The sequence below is a fragment of the Arvicanthis niloticus genome, chromosome 23, assembly GCF_011762505.2.
Source record: "Arvicanthis niloticus isolate mArvNil1 chromosome 23, mArvNil1.pat.X, whole genome shotgun sequence".
Classification (NCBI taxonomy): domain Eukaryota; kingdom Metazoa; phylum Chordata; class Mammalia; order Rodentia; family Muridae; genus Arvicanthis; species Arvicanthis niloticus.
This window is the reverse complement of record NC_133430.1, coordinates 37,062,959-37,080,593: the sequence shown is the minus strand read 5'-3', so window position 1 is coordinate 37,080,593 and position 17,635 is coordinate 37,062,959. Positions and strand designations below refer to the sequence as shown.

General features: G+C 43.8%; 1 protein-coding gene across 1 annotated transcript; it reads right to left on the bottom strand.

Annotated features, from left to right (window-relative positions):
- Positions 1 to 292: 292 nt before the first annotated feature.
- Rdh11 (retinol dehydrogenase 11) lies at positions 293 to 16,717 on the bottom strand. The gene is made up of 8 exons (XM_076921859.1): positions 16,559 to 16,717; positions 13,671 to 13,789; positions 13,165 to 13,320; positions 11,300 to 11,404; positions 9,937 to 10,146; positions 7,545 to 7,734; positions 893 to 994; positions 293 to 701 (listed from the first exon to the last, which is right to left on the bottom strand). The coding sequence occupies exons 1-8, from the start codon at positions 16,621 to 16,623 to the stop codon at positions 677 to 679; spliced, it is 972 nt and encodes a 323-aa protein (XP_076777974.1). The 5' UTR covers positions 16,624 to 16,717; the 3' UTR covers positions 293 to 676.
- Positions 16,718 to 17,635: the final 918 nt, after the last annotated feature.

Sequence of the window (17,635 nt, the reverse complement as noted above, 5' to 3'; positions counted from 1 at the left end):
CCGTACTCAAAGACTCCACTGTGATTTATTCCATCTCTGGCAATTTGTCTACAGTACAATCTGGTTAAGAATTTTTCCTTTGTGGCTACTGTGAATTTTGTGGAAACACACCAAACTGCATAAACACACAAGACAACACACAAAATGGACACAATGACAAGGAGAAGTCCTTTTCTAGTTTCCTAAGAGAAACTAAGGCACAACAAGGAGGCCTCGGTGGGTTAGGTCAGTAACTGACCCCAGTCACCAATCATAACACTCCTTTCATCACCTCCTTTACTAGGCTGAGAAATAGCAGGAAGATGAGAGTTTGGCTTTATTTTTATCTTTGCCCTTCAAATTCCACAAACTTCTTAGAGAAGGAAGCTCTTCTGTGGTCTGGACATAGAAAAGTGTTTCAGTAGCAAAAGCTTCAGACTGCCAGATTTAGTAAAAATTTCTCTTAAGTATCCAGATGTTAGGACCACAGAGACCTGCCCTTGAGCCAGGTCACTGGACTTCTGAGGTCTGGCTGAGGCTACAGTGGAGTTCTTCTAGGACAGGATGGTTGGTTGGGAGGAGCTCCATCTAACGCACATTGCCATGCACCAGTCTTCTTAGGACTTCTGTGCTCCTAGGTAGGAGCAGCTTCCAAAGGAAAATAGGAGCTGTGTAGGTCACATGAAGGTCCTCTGTCTTAGTCGGTGATACCACTAGAAATGCTAGCAGGAGCAGAAACACAATCAGTCAGTAGAAACTCAAGGGCTTAGAGGAACCTGGCAGTGTACTGGGATTTAACTGGATACCAAGCAGGCAAGGCTTGAAGTTCTGCGCTCTTCGTGTTCAAGGTTTTGGCCACTCTGAAGGACAATCATCTCCTCCAATCTTCTTTTGAGTCCAAACCACCACTTACCAATCCACTGGGAGGCCCAGCAGGTCACAGCTGACATCCCACAGCCGCCTGGCTATTGTCTCATTGCAAGCTTGGCTAGAGACACGTGCCAATTGGCAATCACTGGAAGGGAAACAGAGAGACTTGAAATGCAGAGTTAAGAATGGACTTTTCTATTTGCCTAATATAAAGAATATGGTAGGAAAACAATCTAGAGCTCAGGGGTCCCCCAGGCACTTTACAAGGATAATGCTATCCTATTTTTCATTCGTTAATCCTTTTATTTGTTTGCATCTCTCTATGTAGCCCAGGGTGGCTTGGAACACTTGTTCTGTTGGCCCAGCCTGGTTTCAACATCATAATCCTTTTACCTTGACTCCCTTCCTACGTTGGGATTATAGGCACATGCCACTACAGCCGGATTATTCTCCAGTCTTTCCCTCAAGAAAATATTTCTATCTCATCACTCTGCTATCTCTGATCAGAATGCTTTGTCTGCTATATAATGTAGTCTATGTATATGTTTAACTATATCAGTGCCTCCCAGACACCTGTACAGGTCCATTTACTTCAAATGAGGTCAAAGATCCACCCTTCAAGGCCTTGTACAGTGTCCTGAGACTAAGATCCTGATGTTCACACTGGCTGCAGAAGGCACTGTTACATGAGTGAAGAAGGCTGAGTACTGACTGCCTGGCCCACTTGAAGCCCTGGCACATGGGGACACGGTGAGAGAGGGCAAGGAAGAACACAAAGTACAAAAGTGAGAATGAGGGGAAACCACTTTTATAATGCCAAGCCCATTTGGTAATAACCGCAATTAACATTCCGTGAGCTGGATGATTTTCATTCTCAACACTGTTATGTTGGAGAAACATTCAAGCCACAGAAAGGTATTCTCAGATGCCTTCTCGACATTGCCCTAACTCTGCAGGACAGGCATCCAAACTCTGTACCACCTAGAAAACTCTTTCAAGGACAATTCTTTTATTCATTTTATACTCTCTGTATCTAGTACATTTTGTGTATAGATGTGTGTGTATACATCAGTCACATATACATTCATGTTCATGTGTCTACATGTGCGTATGTGTATTCATGTATAAGGAAGGCAGATGTTTATGTCACATGTCTTATTCAATTACTCTCCACTTTATTTTTAGGACAGGGGTCTCTCACTGAACCAGAGGTCACCAATTCAGCTAGACTGGCTGGCCAGCAAGCCTCAAAGATCTTTCTGCCCCTGCCTCCCTGGTCCTGGGATTATAGGTGTGTACCACTGCACTTGACTTTTCTGTGGATGCTAGAGAGTGAACTTAAGTCCAAATATTAGATGTACTAGCTACATGAGAATCATTTCACCCCATGATCTTGCAAGAAATGCTGGTAGAAACATAAGCAAAGTAACTCTGGACAAACCCAAAGTGTTTATCAACTTGAGTGAGGCCCTCGCACCTATAGTACATACTCATACTGGGGTTTTCCTATCCTTTGTCCCTGCTCAATCACGGTGGCATCCCTCCCGAGGAAACTTGGTAATGTCTGACTACAGTTGTGGCTGTCACAATGGATGGAGGGAAGAGGTAGGGCTGTGCACAGGGCAGCCTCCCACAAGAAAGGCATCCTCTGAGGACTGCTGACCTCCCCACAATACCATGTATAAGCAACTTTGTCTCCATTTCTATAGTTACAGGAGGTTCAAAAGCTTTACCGAGCAAGACTTCCTCCCCAGCATAAATATAAAGAGAATCAGAAATTCTCTCAGCTCACATGGCCAGCCACAGGTGAATGAGGCGTTTGGGTTGTTATGTAGGACCTTGCCACTCCTCTCTAAACCGACTGTTCCTCTCTCTTGTCAGCTAATTGGTCTCAGCAAGGAGGAAAGTAACTAACATGGGCCTTTCTAGTATATCACATTAAAAAATTAACTTGAATGAACCTTAGCCCTCACTGTAATGATAAAGCTTTAAAATGGTTAGAAGGAAAGATAGTACCGTAGTACGTCCTTGTGACCTGAAGTAAGGCAATGGATCTCTGGATACAACACCAAAAGTCCAACTGACAAAAATGGTAAATTGGGCTTCATCAACATTAATACTAGATACTTGGGTTAGGATCGAGTTCAGTGGTAGAACACACACATGGGTGTGCACACACACATACATGCACTCATGCACATGCATGCATGCCATAAACGTGTTTGAGCTGTAAAGGATACCACCAAAAAAGGTGACATGATAATTCACAGAATCTGAAAATATATTTGTAAATCATATACCTGGAATTGAATCTAGACTATAACACCGAACAATAAAAAAGACAAAACCTGATTTAAAAATTGGTACAAGAGTTGAAGAGACAATTCTCCAATAAAGATGCACAAATGAACAAAGCACATAAAAATCTCAACATTAGCAGGAAAATGAAAAGGACAAGCTGCTATTTCATATATACCAGGATGGCTAAGAGGGAAAGATGTTGTCCATGACTGTGGAGAAACCAAAGCCTTCACATACTGCTAGTAGGAATGCAAAATGGTACAGCCACTTGGAAAAGCCTGGTAGTTCCTCTACAGTTAAACACAAAGCAGCCCATGGCTCCGAAATTCCTCTGTAGATCATTAAGGAATGTCCATACAAAAATTCCTATGTGGGCCAAGTGTGGTGGTGTGTGTCATTAGTGCAAGTATTCAAGAGGCAGAAGCAGGAGAACCGTGAGTTCAAGGCCCGCCTAGGTTACTTCATAAACTCAAGGCCAGCTGAGATAGAGTCAAGACTTATGTCAAAAACAAACACAAACAAAACAAAAAAAAAGCCACAGCTGAACACTGGAGCTCACACCTATAATCCCAGCACTTGGGAAGCTGAGATACGATAACTGCCACAAGTTCCAGGCCAGCCTTGTTTCAAAAACCAAAATGAAAGTAAACAAAACATTAATAAAATAAAAATTATATGAATGTTCATAACAGCAGTATTTAAATAGCCAGAAAGCAAAATAGTATGTTCATTTTATACATGGTATATAATGATATAAACATACAATGAAATATTGTTTGTAATTAATTAGTAAAATATGCTTTCACATAGATGAAACTTGAAAACATTAAGGTAAGTGAAAGAAACCACAAGAGGTTCTAGTTATGATTCCACTTATATGAACATTGAGACTAGGCAAATCCTTAGAGACAGAAAGTAGATTAGTAGGAGCAGGCAGAGGAAATAGACACCAAAATCGTCAAGGCCTCTCTCTATCAGACTATCAGGCTTCGACACTGCTCTCTAGATACCGATCTACGTGATTGCTGCTAGGCCTTGGAACTGAAGTAAAAATTAATATTCACAGCATGAGAAAAGTTCCTTAAGAGTCACACATCTGAGCATTTGAGAATTAGAAACAGGAGGATTAGGAGTTCTAGGCCAGCCTCAGCTAGAGACTGAGCTTGAAACCAGCATGAGACCCTGTCTCAAAAAAAAAAAAAGAAAAGAAAAAGGAAGAAAGAAAGAAAGAAGACAGACAGACAGACAGACAGACAGACAGACAGAAAGAAAGAAAGAAAGAAAGAAAGAAAGAAAGAAAGAAAAAGAGCAAGTAAAGAAAAGCTGAGGCCAGTGTGGTGGTGTACACCTTTCATCCCAGCCACCCTGGGAGGCAGAAGCAGGTGGATCTCTGTTTGAGGTCAACCTGTTTTACAGAGCAAGTTCTAGGATGGTGAAGTCCTAGGGAGACCTTGATTCAAAAAGATAAAATAAAAGCAACGCACAGAGTTAAGTATCTAGTGTACAGTGCTTTTATACTTTATATAGTTCTCGAGGGTCAGATCTTTATTTCCAACTATCTGCTATACAATTCTACTTGTATGCATGCAGATATCACATTCTAGACACATATAGTCTCAGAGAGACAACTGTCATTTCAACTGAATTAATTTTTATTTTTTTGGCAATAGCAAACTTACCCTCCCAATCAACTTGTTGTCTTTGAAAAGTGGATGGGAAACAATGGGACTAAGAGTTGATACAGTTGGTGTCCCCACACTCCCAAAATTGTTCCCATCAAGGTACATCGGACAGCTGACTGGCCGTTCACTGACGTTCCCAGTCTGTGCTAACACTGTAGTACACGTCCTTCTGGCTTAGGAGCCAGACTTCATGCCCACTGCTTTGGAATTCAAGGTCCTTAAGTCACATGTATTCTTTCCCCATTCTGCTTCTCCTTTCCCGTTCTCATCAACTTTCTGGTTCACAGATGTAAAACTGGGTTACCAAATCTTTTCAGCCCCACACTCAACTAGGCATCTACTAAGAAGTCAGGCAGGCCTCTCTCATAGAAGCTGCCTTTTCATTCCAGGTGTCATTGCTTGAAACCATGAACTCTGTATCTTAATGGGTTATTCAATCATTTAAATAAAATTAAAAAAAATAAAAAAGTTTTTTCTTCTTTGTTTCTCCAAAAGCAGAGATCAGATCCTGTCTCTCTGCTGCAGTGACTTCTATGGGTCTTCCATCAGTCTGGGGTTATTAACCCTTTGTCATCTGTTTATCCATCTTTCCAATATAATGCTACCCATGGTTGCTTCAATAAAATATCAAGAATATCTTGAAGGTGGAGGTAAGACATGTTTTAAGTTTGAACTTATGTGACGTATTATTTTCTTTATAAAACTATGGTGACAGGCTTGAGGATGGGAATGGGGCAGGTTTGGCCATGGGTTACTTTTTCTTTATAAAACTATGGTGACAGGCTTGAGGATGGGAATGGGGCAGGTTTGGCCATGGGTTACTTTTTCTTTATAAAACTATGGTGACAGGCTTGAGGATGGGAATGGGGCAGGTTTGGCCATGGGTTACTTTTTCTTTATAAAACTATGGTGACAGGCTTGAGGATGGGAATGGGGCAGGTTTGGCCATGGGTTACTGGCAGCTGAGGTCGGATAGCGAGTGAACATGGGGTCAATCTGCTATTTATTCTACAGTAAAAGTTTAGGCAGAGGCAGGCAGACCGATGAATCTGGGGTCAGTTTTGGCAATGCAGAAAGGGTAAATAGATATTAACAGATTAGCTTGGTGGTAAAGTGCATGCCTTGGGAAGCATGAGGACCCGTGTTTTAAAGAAAGAAGCCAGATGTGGTGACGCAGGCTTGTAATCCCAGAGCAGGGAGACTGAGACAGATAGGCTCCTGGGGCTCACTGGCCAGGTAGTCTAGCGTTCTTGGCATGTCTCAAGACAAAGAGAAATCCTGTCATTCTCTGTGTCGCACGCCTTTCAAAAGGTGGATAGTTCCCGAGGTTATCCTCTGGCTTCCCCATGTACAGACACACATGCAAACCTTCACACATACAGAAATGCATACAACACACCCAAAAACCAAAAATTAGGCAGGGGACATGGCAGTAATAGAACCCTTGCCTTAGTATTGCAAGAGGCCCCAGGGTCCATCCCCAGCACTGAGAAAATAATAAAATAAAATACAAGGGACTCGACTGGTTCTACTTCAATCATGAAGATAATAAAGAAATACTGATTAAAAACAAAATAGAGGGGCTGGAGAGGTGGCTCAGTGGTTAAGAGCACTGGCTACTCTTCCAGAGGTCTTGAGTTCAATTCCCAGCACCCACAGGTGGCTCACAACCATCTGTAATGGGATCTGATGCCCTCTTCTGGTGTCTGATGACAGCTACAGTGTACTCATATACATAAAATAAATAATATTTAAAAACAAAAAGAAGTTTGGAAGAAAACAGTATTGACATGAGGGAGAGGGAACAAAAGCAGAAAAAAACCCATAATTATTAGTGTAAAAGATGGTATAAAAAATAAAGTCAAAGCTAGCAGGTACTAAAAATAGTGTGAACAGGCAAAATTCTTTTATTAAAAGACAAAAGCTATTTTAGGAAATATACCTTAATGTGGTGGATAGCCCTAGCCTCTTGTTGTCATGGTAATTCCACTCCTGGGAGGGGCTGCGAAGGAGGAGTGAATCTTGTAAACCTTCTGTCCAATCAAATTTGTTAAATAAAGGCTACAGCCAGTGATTGGGCAGTGGAAGAGGAGTGGGAGGAGCCAGAGGCAGGGAAAGGAGATAAGAGGAGGAGAGCCATTGGAGTTGGGGGAGTTGGCAGTTGGTGGAAGCAGAGGAGGTTGGCAGTTGGTGGAAGCAGAGGAGGTTAGCAGTTGGTGGAAGGAGAGAAGACGAAGGAGACCTTGACCAAGGAAACCTCAAGTTGTTAAGAGATCTCATAGCCGGGGAATAGTGTAGTTTAATGGTAAATCTGTCCAATCTAGGCATGCAGCATTCATTTGATATTTATTGACTTGTGTCTTTATTCTATGGACTCCCTATGGGCAGGAGATTTACCACAACAAATTGGCGCCCAACGTTTAATCTGTTGTTATTACTTTATATGTATGAGTATTTGTCTGCATGTATGTCTATGAACCATGTACATGCCCGGTAACCATGGTGGCCAGAAGGGAATGTTGGATTCCCTGGAATTAGAGTTACAGACAATTGTAACTGAGTGCTGAGAATGGAACCCAGGTCCTCTGGAAGAGCAGCCTGTACTAACCCAGCCATCTCTCCAACTCTGGGAAATACGCATTTTATAAAAAAGCATATACTGTAGCAGACAAACCCCAAACAGTAAGAACTTAAAGACAGATACATTCATACCTGAAATGCCTGCCACTGAGGCTCTCGAGACCTTCTGTTACAGCACAGTACAGGCTCGTCTGCGCTCCCTGTTGAGGGGTCTTGATGAAAAAGAAGAAGAGCTGCCAAATCCATCTCATAAACGATGAGTGTCGAATCAACTCAGAATGGACTGTGCCAGGGTGGACAGAATATGCTGTCACTCTAGAGCCTGGGGCAGGCAGGGGACATGTCAAGAAGAGAAACAAGATTAGATTTTACCAACTAGACAAAGAGAGCAAAGCATGTGTAGACACTTCTGACCCCCACAGACGATCTCTGCGCTCTGGTGACATCACACACACCTATTCACTGTGATCTAGTCATGCTGCACAGATTGAGGAACTAGGCTCCTAAGAGACAGGCTTGTTGATGCACTGGGGTAGGAGAGCCAAGTCCCAGTCTCTCAGCAGCTCTCTAATTGCTGGCCATCCTCATCCTTTCCTCTCGGGCTCCTTTACCCCTGGCTTCCATAACCCCATGCCTCTTCCAATGTTCTTTCATCTCTATGTGCTGGGACTCGTTTTTGGTTGTTCCTCAGTCATCACTTTCTACCCAAATACCAAACCTCAGAATTCTCACAGCTCATTAAACTCCCAACATACAATTTTTTTGTTTGTTTTGTTTTTTTAAGATAGGGTTTTTCTGTGTAGCCTTGGTTGTCCTGGAACTGGCTCTATAAACCAGGTTGGCCTGGAACTCACAGAGATCTGACTGCCTCTGCTTCCCAAGTGCTGGGATTAATGTGTGTATTACCACTACCTGGCTGATATTTTTTAAAAAGATTTTTTTCTATTTTATTTATGTGTATATGTGTGTCTCTGCGTGCGTATGCCATGTGTGGGGTGCATGCAGAGGCTAGAAGATCCCCTGGAGCTGGAGTTATAGGCAACTGCTCCTCTGAATAGTACTAAATTTGTACACATTACATGGAAAGACCACAGAGATCTTGTAAGAATTGTAGATCCATCTATGATGAATACACAGAAGCAAATGCACAGAAAGGTGACTGGCAGCTGCTGACAGTGGTATCTGAAGGATGGGGGATTAATAGAGGCTTTCTGTCTTTAGTTCTGTGTACTTCTAAACTATTTGAATGTCATAACCTGCCTTGTCCTATACTTCATCCCCAGACCCTAAGCAGGACATGAGATGCACGTCTATGGGATGGACAATCTTCCTGCACATCAGGGTTCCTGTATCATATACACCACTACTTTCCACTTAATGAATCCAACTGCCAGGGCTCTCCCACTGCTTTTCCCTATCGCTCACAACAGATGCATCTCTCTACCTCTGCATCATCTTAGCTTCTTCATCAGCCCTTTGGAAGTTCTTACATTTTCTCCTTAACTGTACTGAACTGGCAAGGGATACCTTGCCCTAGCATAGACTGGACACTGGGTCTGCGGTGACCACTGGCTATCTTCTTATCATCTTGTAACTTTGCAGCTGTCCCTGTGGTTTGATCACCCTGTTTTAACGGTGGGGCTCTAGCTCCCGACTCCTTGAGCTTCAATTCTGTCTGGCTCGACTCCTAAGCACTGTCTATGCTGGATTCCCCTTCTCTTTATCAGAAATCCACAGCAGGCAATGCTAACGACTCCATTTACTCGTGACTAGAGATTCCCTTTCTCAAGTATATTTTTTCCTTGAATTTGATCTTTTCTTAAAAAAAAATTTTACTTTATAGTTACGACTATGTTGCCTGTATGCATGCATGTATACTATCTGTAGGTCTGGTACCCAAGGAGATCAGAAGAGGGTATAGGATCTCCTGGAACTATAATTGCGGATAGATGAGCCATCATGTGGATGTTGAGAATTGAACCTGAGTCTTTTTTAAGAGCAACGAGTGCTCTCAGTTGCTAAGTCATCTCTACAGCCCCTTGCTTGACCTTTTGCTATTAGAGAGATGCCCCCTCCCTCTGTCCACTAATGCCAGTTCGTTTAATACTAATGCCTGTTATTAAGTACCACTTCACGTTTCACAGGGAGTGAAAAACCCTGACTTGCTTGTGAGGACTGAATAGATTATGACCACAAGCTGAGAAGCAGTTCTCATCTTACCTAGGAGGGACTAAATCTCGGAAATCTCAGTAACTTGCTGCAGTAAGCAGTGAGGCCAAGTCTTCTGACTCAAAGTCAGAATTCTTCTGTCCCTAGGCAGCCACCTCCAAAATTCAGTGGGGGCTACTTACTAAAGGCATACCAGTTATACTCATGGAAGCAGGTCCTGTCCAGGTGACAGGGTTGGGAAAACACTTCCCATCCTGTGGCTTTTCGCTATTCCTCCTGTCTCCTGTCTCCTGTCTCCTGTCTCCTGTCTCCTGTCTCCTGTCTCCTGTCTCTCACACTGCCCACTCGCACTCACCTTTCAGCCTCCTGGCCAGCTCCTTAGTGAAGAGAATGTTGGCTAGTTTGCTGTGGCAGTAAGCAAGACCTGCACTGTAGAACTTCTCACCCTGCAGGTTATGGAAGTGGATCCTTCCCAGATGGTGTGCCAAAGAAGACACGTTGACTACCCTTGACGGGGCAGATTCCTTCAGCTTTTCTAACAGCAAGTGGGTCAAGAGGAAGTGACCTGTTGAAAGAAAGTAGGATTGTCAGGGTTGTTCAGCATCCATGTGTGGATAAGAAGCATTGTGATAAGCAGAGATCAGCTTTGGGAGGGAGGGAGAGAAGAAGAGAGAGAGAAAGAAGAGAAAGAGAGAGGGAGGGAGAGAGAGAGGGAGGGAGAGAAAGAGAGAGGGAGGAAGGGAAAAAGGGAGAGCGGGAGGGAAGGAGGGAGAGAAAAAGGGAAAGAGAGAGAGAGAGAGAGAGAGAGAGAGAGAGAGAGAGAGAGAGAGAGAGAACCACCACAGCAGATGGTATAGGTTAGGTGGTACTTGGGAATGAGGCCCACCACAGCAACTTCTCATTATGAGTTAGAGGACAGGTTCAGAAGGGACTTTAGGAACTAGAAGCAGTCAAAGATATGCAATGTCTTTATATGAGACATGTTTGTGCTAAGGATATGAATCCCATTTTAATGCAACAGAGGTTGCCATCATTGTTTAAGAGCAAACAGTGGCACACTCGTGTAATCTTAGCACTCAGGAGGCTGAGGCAGGAAGACCACAAGTTGGAAGTGGCCTAAGAAAGACCTTGACCCACAGAGGAACATGGAGAGCACATGGCCTCTACCTGTTGCTGTGAGATCGATTGTTAGTAAGAGCAATACAGCCCTCTGTCTAACCAAGCTGTTCAAATATACCCCCAACACAAGCTAAATCTGAATTACAGATTTAAAAAGTAGGGAGAAAAGTTGGAGAAATGGCTCAGCAGTTTAAGAATGCTTGCTGTTCTTCCAGAGGACCTAAGTTTGTTTTTAGTAACCATATGTAGAAGCCCACAACTACCCGTAAGTCTAGCTCCAGAAGATCTGATGCTTTCTTTCAGCTTCTGCAGACACATACATGTAGCATACAGACACACATGTAAATAAAAATATATCTTTGTACCTACATACCTCTGTGTGTGTGTGTGTGTGTGTGTGTGTGTGTGTGTGTACGCAGAACCTGAAGCAAGTCTCAGGACGAGCCCTCATCTTTCAGGTAGTTATCAACTATTTATTATGCAGTATGGTTGATTATATCCCTGAGCCCCAATGATGCCACAGAAAAGGCTCCACCTGAGTCCTGAATTTTCTGAGTTTTTGGTTCCCCAAGGCTTTGGACTGGAGACAAGACTCTCACCCAGGTGGTTGACTCCAATGTGCATCTCAAAGCCATCTGCAGTCTTCGAGTAGGGGCACATCATCACGCCCGCATTGTTGATTAGAATGTGCAGATGCTTTTCCTCTGCAGGAAGAGAAAACAGCCATGACGTTCACATCTCAAGACGTCCTCCTCACAACCCAGGCCCAGGCCTCCAAGTGGGGATGAAAGCCAGGGGGTTAGACTGCACTCTTTGTCCATATTCCCTCCAGTGACTTTGTGTTGTTTTTTTATTGTAAGACTCTGGCTAATGCACACACTTTTACACATCACAGACTATCACGCCCAGGCTCTCCAAAAGCTCCTTACTCACTCTTCTGGGGAAGTGTTCCATCTACCTCTCCCAACAGAAAGACTTTCCAAGCTAAATGGAAAGACTTAGAAGCTAGCAGGGGAGGAGGGGTGGGACTGGGGTGCTCCATGAACACCCATACTTGTGGGACCCAGGCCCTCAAAGAAACTTGCCACCTTTCTCTCTTAGTTCATTTCCTTGTGTGATTTATAATTTATGACTGTAAACTCTTAAGGGTGGAAGAAGTCTAGATCCCTAGGTGATGGGAGTGAGGCATACCTACTTATGGTGAGATGCCACAGCTTTCTAAAAAATGTTATTGCATCTATTTGTTTGAGAGAGAAAGACAGAGAAAATACATGGCATGGAGTATGTGCAGATCAGAGGACAACTTGTATGAGTTAGTTCTCTCCTTCCACCATGTGGTTCCTAAAGATTGAACTCTGGTTGTTTGGCAGCAAGCACCTTTACCTGCTGAGCCACCCTGCTGGCCCCACAGGTTTTGAAATTAAGATCCTACATCACTTAGTAGAATGATTTCATGCTATCAGCCTGGGTTCTAATTCTTGCACATCACCACCCTTTCTTTCTCTACCCAGATCCTAAGTGTGTGCCTTAAATGAGATGTACCCTGTGAATCTTGGATGTTTGAATACTTGGTTCCCAGTTGGTAGCTGCTTGGAGAGAATTAGATGGTGTGACCCTGCTGGAGGAAGCATGATTCTGGGGACAGGTTTTGAGGTTTCGAAGGACTCATGCCATTCCCAGTATGCTCTCTGTATCTTGCTTGCTGTTGTAGATGGAAGCTCTCAGCTGCTCCGGCTGCCAAGCCTTAGTCTGCCATCATGGACTCTACTCTTCCAGAACTGTATTATCACAGCAAAGGAAAAGTAAGCCATAGACCCAGAGTTGGCAAGCTGCTGTACTATGTTCAAGGTGGCCAGGGCTTTGTTCTTCTTCTTAGTACACATACTGTGGATCAAATGGCTCTCTTATGAATCTCAACCTTCTCTGTAGCTCCAGCTCTCAAGAGCCTAGGGCCTCCTCATCTTCCTGTCCTAGCATGGATGATTACGATACACCCTACCAAGCCCCTATTGAGTTCTGATGTTCCTGCTATAGTTTTGACTTTAGCTCCTGCTCACTGCTGTAATTTGGGGGCTGGAGGAAGGATTAGGAAGTATGACCTTACTGAAGAAGGTTTGTTACTTGGTGTGGGCTTTGAGATTTCAAAAGTTCACACCATTCCCAATTAGCTACTTCTGCCTGTGGTTGCAGATCCAGATAGGCTGTCTCAGGTACTGCTTGACAGCCATGCCTGCCTACCTGCTGCCATGCTCCTCAGTCACTATGGCAGTCATGAGCTCTGGCCTTCTGGAACTGGGAACCCCAAATTAAACACTTTCTTTTATAAGTTGCCTTGGTCACAATGTCTCACCATGGCAATAGTAAAGGAACTGAAACAGACTCTCTTTTCATTTCTGCTTCCTGAAGATGTCTCTTTGACATAAATCATATCCCAATGATCATAATAGAGTCTCTCATCACTTACCAGCCAAGAAGTCTTTGGCAAAGGCTCGGATGGACTTGGTATCAGCTAGGTCCAGTTTCCGTACCAGGACCTGACTGTTCCCTGTGATGCCCTGGATCTCACTAGCCACCAGTTGCCCCTTTTGCACATCCCGGCAAGCTAAATACACACGGGCTCCTGTAAACCAAATGAAGGAAAAACAGTCAGCTCTGGTTTTGAGTGGTTTGAAAGACTGAATGCAGATGCTGAGTGCTCCTGACACTTTATAAAATAGGATTTTTTAATCCCTTGCTTCACGACCATAGTATCTGAAGCAAACTAGCAAAGAAAAATAAAAATTGTATTTGCTATTTTTTAAAGTTTTTTTCTTAAGTGCCATTAAATGTAGAACATCATACTATATTCAGACTATAACAGAAAATTAATAAGGTAGTTGGAGTATTCTTACATTCCAAGTCTGGGAAGAAACATGGCCATTGCTGTGTGGGGTAAAACATTAGCATAGAGTTGGAAGATTATGCACTTGCCTCTTTGGGCCAGGTCTTTAGCTGTCTCCTTCCCGATGCCTGTGTTAGCACCGGTGACTATGGCTACCTTCCCGGAAAGCTGGACATTAGATGTGCACACCCCACTGGATAGCATTTTCCTAGAGACACAGGAAAACATATCAGTCCTTCATTATCCATTCCTGCTGAGGACTCCTGAAACTCCATCTGCCTTCCAATTCCAGGGCTGAGTTTGCTTTTATTTCTTCCAATGTTATTCTTTTATAAGCCTAAGTTAAAAAAAAATGGCAAGGCCAGCAAGGATGTAGCAGTTAGGCATGCTTGCCTCTAAGCCTGCTGACATCAATACAGTCTCCAGGAAAGTGAGGATTGACTCCTCAAAGTTGTCCTCTGACTTCCACATGTACGCCATGGTACACACATGTGCACCCACCCCAACAGATAATAGCATACAGTAAATAAATGTTAAAAAGTAAGAAATAAAGAAGACAGCTTTTTTCTTAGGTATATACCACCACTCCAGAGACAGATGAGATCAAGGCCAGCCTGGGTTACATAACAACTGTCTCAAAAAGGAAAACAAAAATTTTATGTTCTTGGTTTTTTGTTTTTTTTTTTTTTTGGCTTTTTTTTTTTTTTCAAGACAGAGTTTCTCTGTGTAGTCCTGGCTGTCCTGGAACTCACTCTGTAGACCAGGCTGGCCTCGAACTCAGAAATCCGCCTGCCTCTGCCTCCCAGGTGCTGGGATTAAAGGTGTGCGCCACCACCGCCCGGCTTTATGTTCTTGTTTAAGGACAAAAAGTGATAGCATTTTAAAGATAAAAGTTAGATTTGGCTGGGTATGGCGGCCCATGCCTTTAATCCTAGCACTTGGGAAGCAGTGGCAGGCAGATTTCTGAGTTCCAGGACAACCAGGGTGATATAGAGAGATGCTGTCTCAAAAAACTGAAAGTTATATCTGCTCCCCAAAGCACAAGACCTAGATGAGTGAATGATTGGCCAGGAACCTGACTTCAGTTTAGAGCTTCCAATCGGGCATTTTTGGCTTAGGAAATCATAAGACTCAACCAAACAGAAGAAAAGTGGTCTTTATATGCCAAACTGTGTCAAACATCAAATAGTCTTAAGAATGGCTAATCCAATTGAAAGAATAGAAATCATAAGCTTATGAATCTAGGTCAAAAATAAGAAAATGTTACCACATTCACACATTTTTTAAAATACATTTAAGAATGAGACAAGGGTTAGGAATGTAACGGGGAAAACATACGTAGTTTACCCCAGTGCCAAGCCCTGGGTTTGACTACTACCATCACACATTAATATCAGAATAACAACAACAACAACAGAGTTAGAGCAAAAAGAGTGAGGGTCTGTATCTTGTTTGTCTAACTGGAGACCTTGCTCCTGTGCTGTGTGCTCCGCAAGCCTTTCCAAATGGAGGAAGCACAAACACAACCCTCAGACTTTCCTCTTCTCTTCCCCTCAATTTTAGGACTAAAAGGATCTGTTGACTAAGAGGTGTGTTTTTAAGGAGCATTTCAACCTATTCTACTGAACTTGTTAACTGCAAGCAGCCACTACTTACGGCAAACTAACTTGTAGTGCCCGAAGGAACCTCTCTCTACTCAGGGATCAAGGCTGTCCCTGTCTCTGTCTCTGTCTCTCACCACCCTTCAGATTGGGCTTCAGCACTGACAAACCCTGGGGGCCAGTAATTGGTCCTTCCTCTGTAATCAGCGAAAATAAGACAATCAAGTTTGAAAGTGCGGCTCTGGGCCCACTCTCACAAGCTAGCTCCAATGGGGACAATAGAGTCCCTAGCTCCGGTTCAAGTTTTTGTTCAGATTCTATATGGACATGAAGATCTTGTGGTAGAAAGAAACCCATATTTTCACCTGAGTACAAGGCCCATGTGTGCCTACATGTGGGAGCAGTAAGTAAGAGAGAAGTTAAAATACAAATGGAAGTAGGTCAGCAGAGAGAGAAGAAAAAGCAGAAAGAGTGGGAAGCCAGTCTTGGAGGGGGTGGGGGGGAGAATGTTGGTCATGGTAAGAAACGACAGAAGGATGGCACAACCTCAGCTCGAATAGAACTATGGCCACGTGCCCAGAAAGAAGGCCTCGAGGCGTTTATTACTACTGGTCCACAGTCACTCCTGGTGATTTACTCTAAACCAAACAGCTGACTGCCCCTTATTGTAGCCTGCCGCTGATTCTCAGGTAATTACACAGACAGGTTTGGGCTCACATGACACACCTAATCAAGATACCATTCCGCCTTTGACCACGAGCTACTTCTCCTGGTTCCCAGTAGTCTAATTCAGAACAAGCACGCACACCTACTCCGAAGGAAAAAGAATCTTTCAAGACTTCAATTGTCTCAAACACCTGCACGGAAGAGTGAATAATGGCAACAAGAGAGCATGCCCCAGATAACACTGGCATTGACTTCAGAGAGCAAACACTGGCATCGAGTTCAGAGAGTAAAAAGTACAACCCTCCTGTAGTACCTCAGGAAGTGGAGGCAAAGTAGCTAGACAAAGGCTGGCTCAAAGCGTGCGAGTGGAGAAAACACTGTTAGAATCTGAAGCCCGCCATGCTCACCGGCTTCCCGGAGCCAGAAAGCAGATGGTGCTAGAGGAAATAAGGTAGGCCAGAAAGCAAAACGGGATGATGGAGACCCGGAGCGCTTTTACGACCACCTAGGGTCTGGCATCTGGCCGTGCCCACGTTCAGGGCACCAGGATCTCGCCCGCAGTCCCGTAAACTCCAGATCTTAGCTATCTTAAAGGACTCCTCAGTCATTTCCTAGTCTTTCTTTACAGGGGATGGAGGGGTAGAGGGCTTCAGTGGGGATTTTTGTCCTCTCTAAAAGACCTGGCAAGAAAAGGCAACATTCGCACAGACCTGATTTTTGGCGTGACTAAGTACAGGATGAAGGGAAGAGAGAGCAGTAGCAGGAACCCAAACATCTCAGCACCACCGAAGCGCAGTGGAAGTAGATGCTCCAAAGACCTGCAGGACTATGGCTTCTGATTCCTAGACACACCCCGATTCAACTGCCAGGGAGCAAAGCCCTCTGGGAAATGTAGTCCTGGATTTGGCCGCCGCCTGGCGGTGATATGTTCAAAGTGATGCATCCTATGAAATTTTAATAACAAAGCACTGGAGCAGTAGTCTTCAATGGTCCAGAGCCTAGGCCCTGTGGGATCGTTGAACCAGCCCTTCTACAGCCCTCTAGCCACTAATTGATTTTTTAGAAGTCTCGCGAGTTTGCTATCTCCTGGGGCCCAAGGCCAGTGTTTGGTTAAAATTTCCCCAAACATTATTAGGAAATTACTACATTTTGTCTGGGAGACAGCGTCTGGAAAGTATTCTGAAGCCAAGTACACAGGACAGAAGCCGTTAGTCTGACAGTTGGTGTGACGGAAGATATCTTTCCTCAGAGACTATCTTTGTCCTATGGGGCAAAGCAAGTTAAGACCTCCCTAGAGAATCACTGTTGTGTCTACTTTGAATTATGATAGTATCCTGCATAATTTCCCAAGTACTTGGTTGTTATTTGATAATAAAATAGTTTCTTGGATGACTGTATCACGTGTTACTCATATAGACATATTCTTATAGATTTAGCATTAGATTATCTCGTAATCATCAACCTTTGTCATCGTGATGTCTAGTACTTAGAGAGCAGCTCACAGCTCAATAAAAGCCTTTTATGGATTCTGTTTCGTATTCGTTTTATAAGTGTTTTAACTGTATCTCTACCATGAACTGGTATAATCCCCGAGAGGTGACACAGAGACAGCTGTGAGGTGCTGCTGCAGAAGCTGTCACATCAAAGCTGCAGCTTCTCCTTCCTGCTTCAACCTTCAGCCTTCCTGAGACAACACTACAGGAGTTGCCACAGCAACTTCACCTCCTCTCCAGCCTCCCAGAGAAGCTCCACAGTGATGATGCCTCAGCCACTCTGGTCCACTGGGC

Coding starts and splice junctions, on each gene's coding strand:
- Rdh11 (XM_076921859.1), bottom strand. CDS start 16,623: ATGTTTGGGTTCCTGCTACTGCTCTCTCTTCCCTTCATCCTGTACTTA. Junction 13,321..13,670: donor TAAAGACCTGGCCCAAAGAG/GCAAGTGCATAA, acceptor TTTGGTTTACAG/GAGCCCGTGTGTATTTAGCT. Junction 11,405..13,164: donor TGCCAAAGACTTCTTGGCTG/GTAAGTGATGAG, acceptor CTCTTCCTGCAG/AGGAAAAGCATCTGCACATT.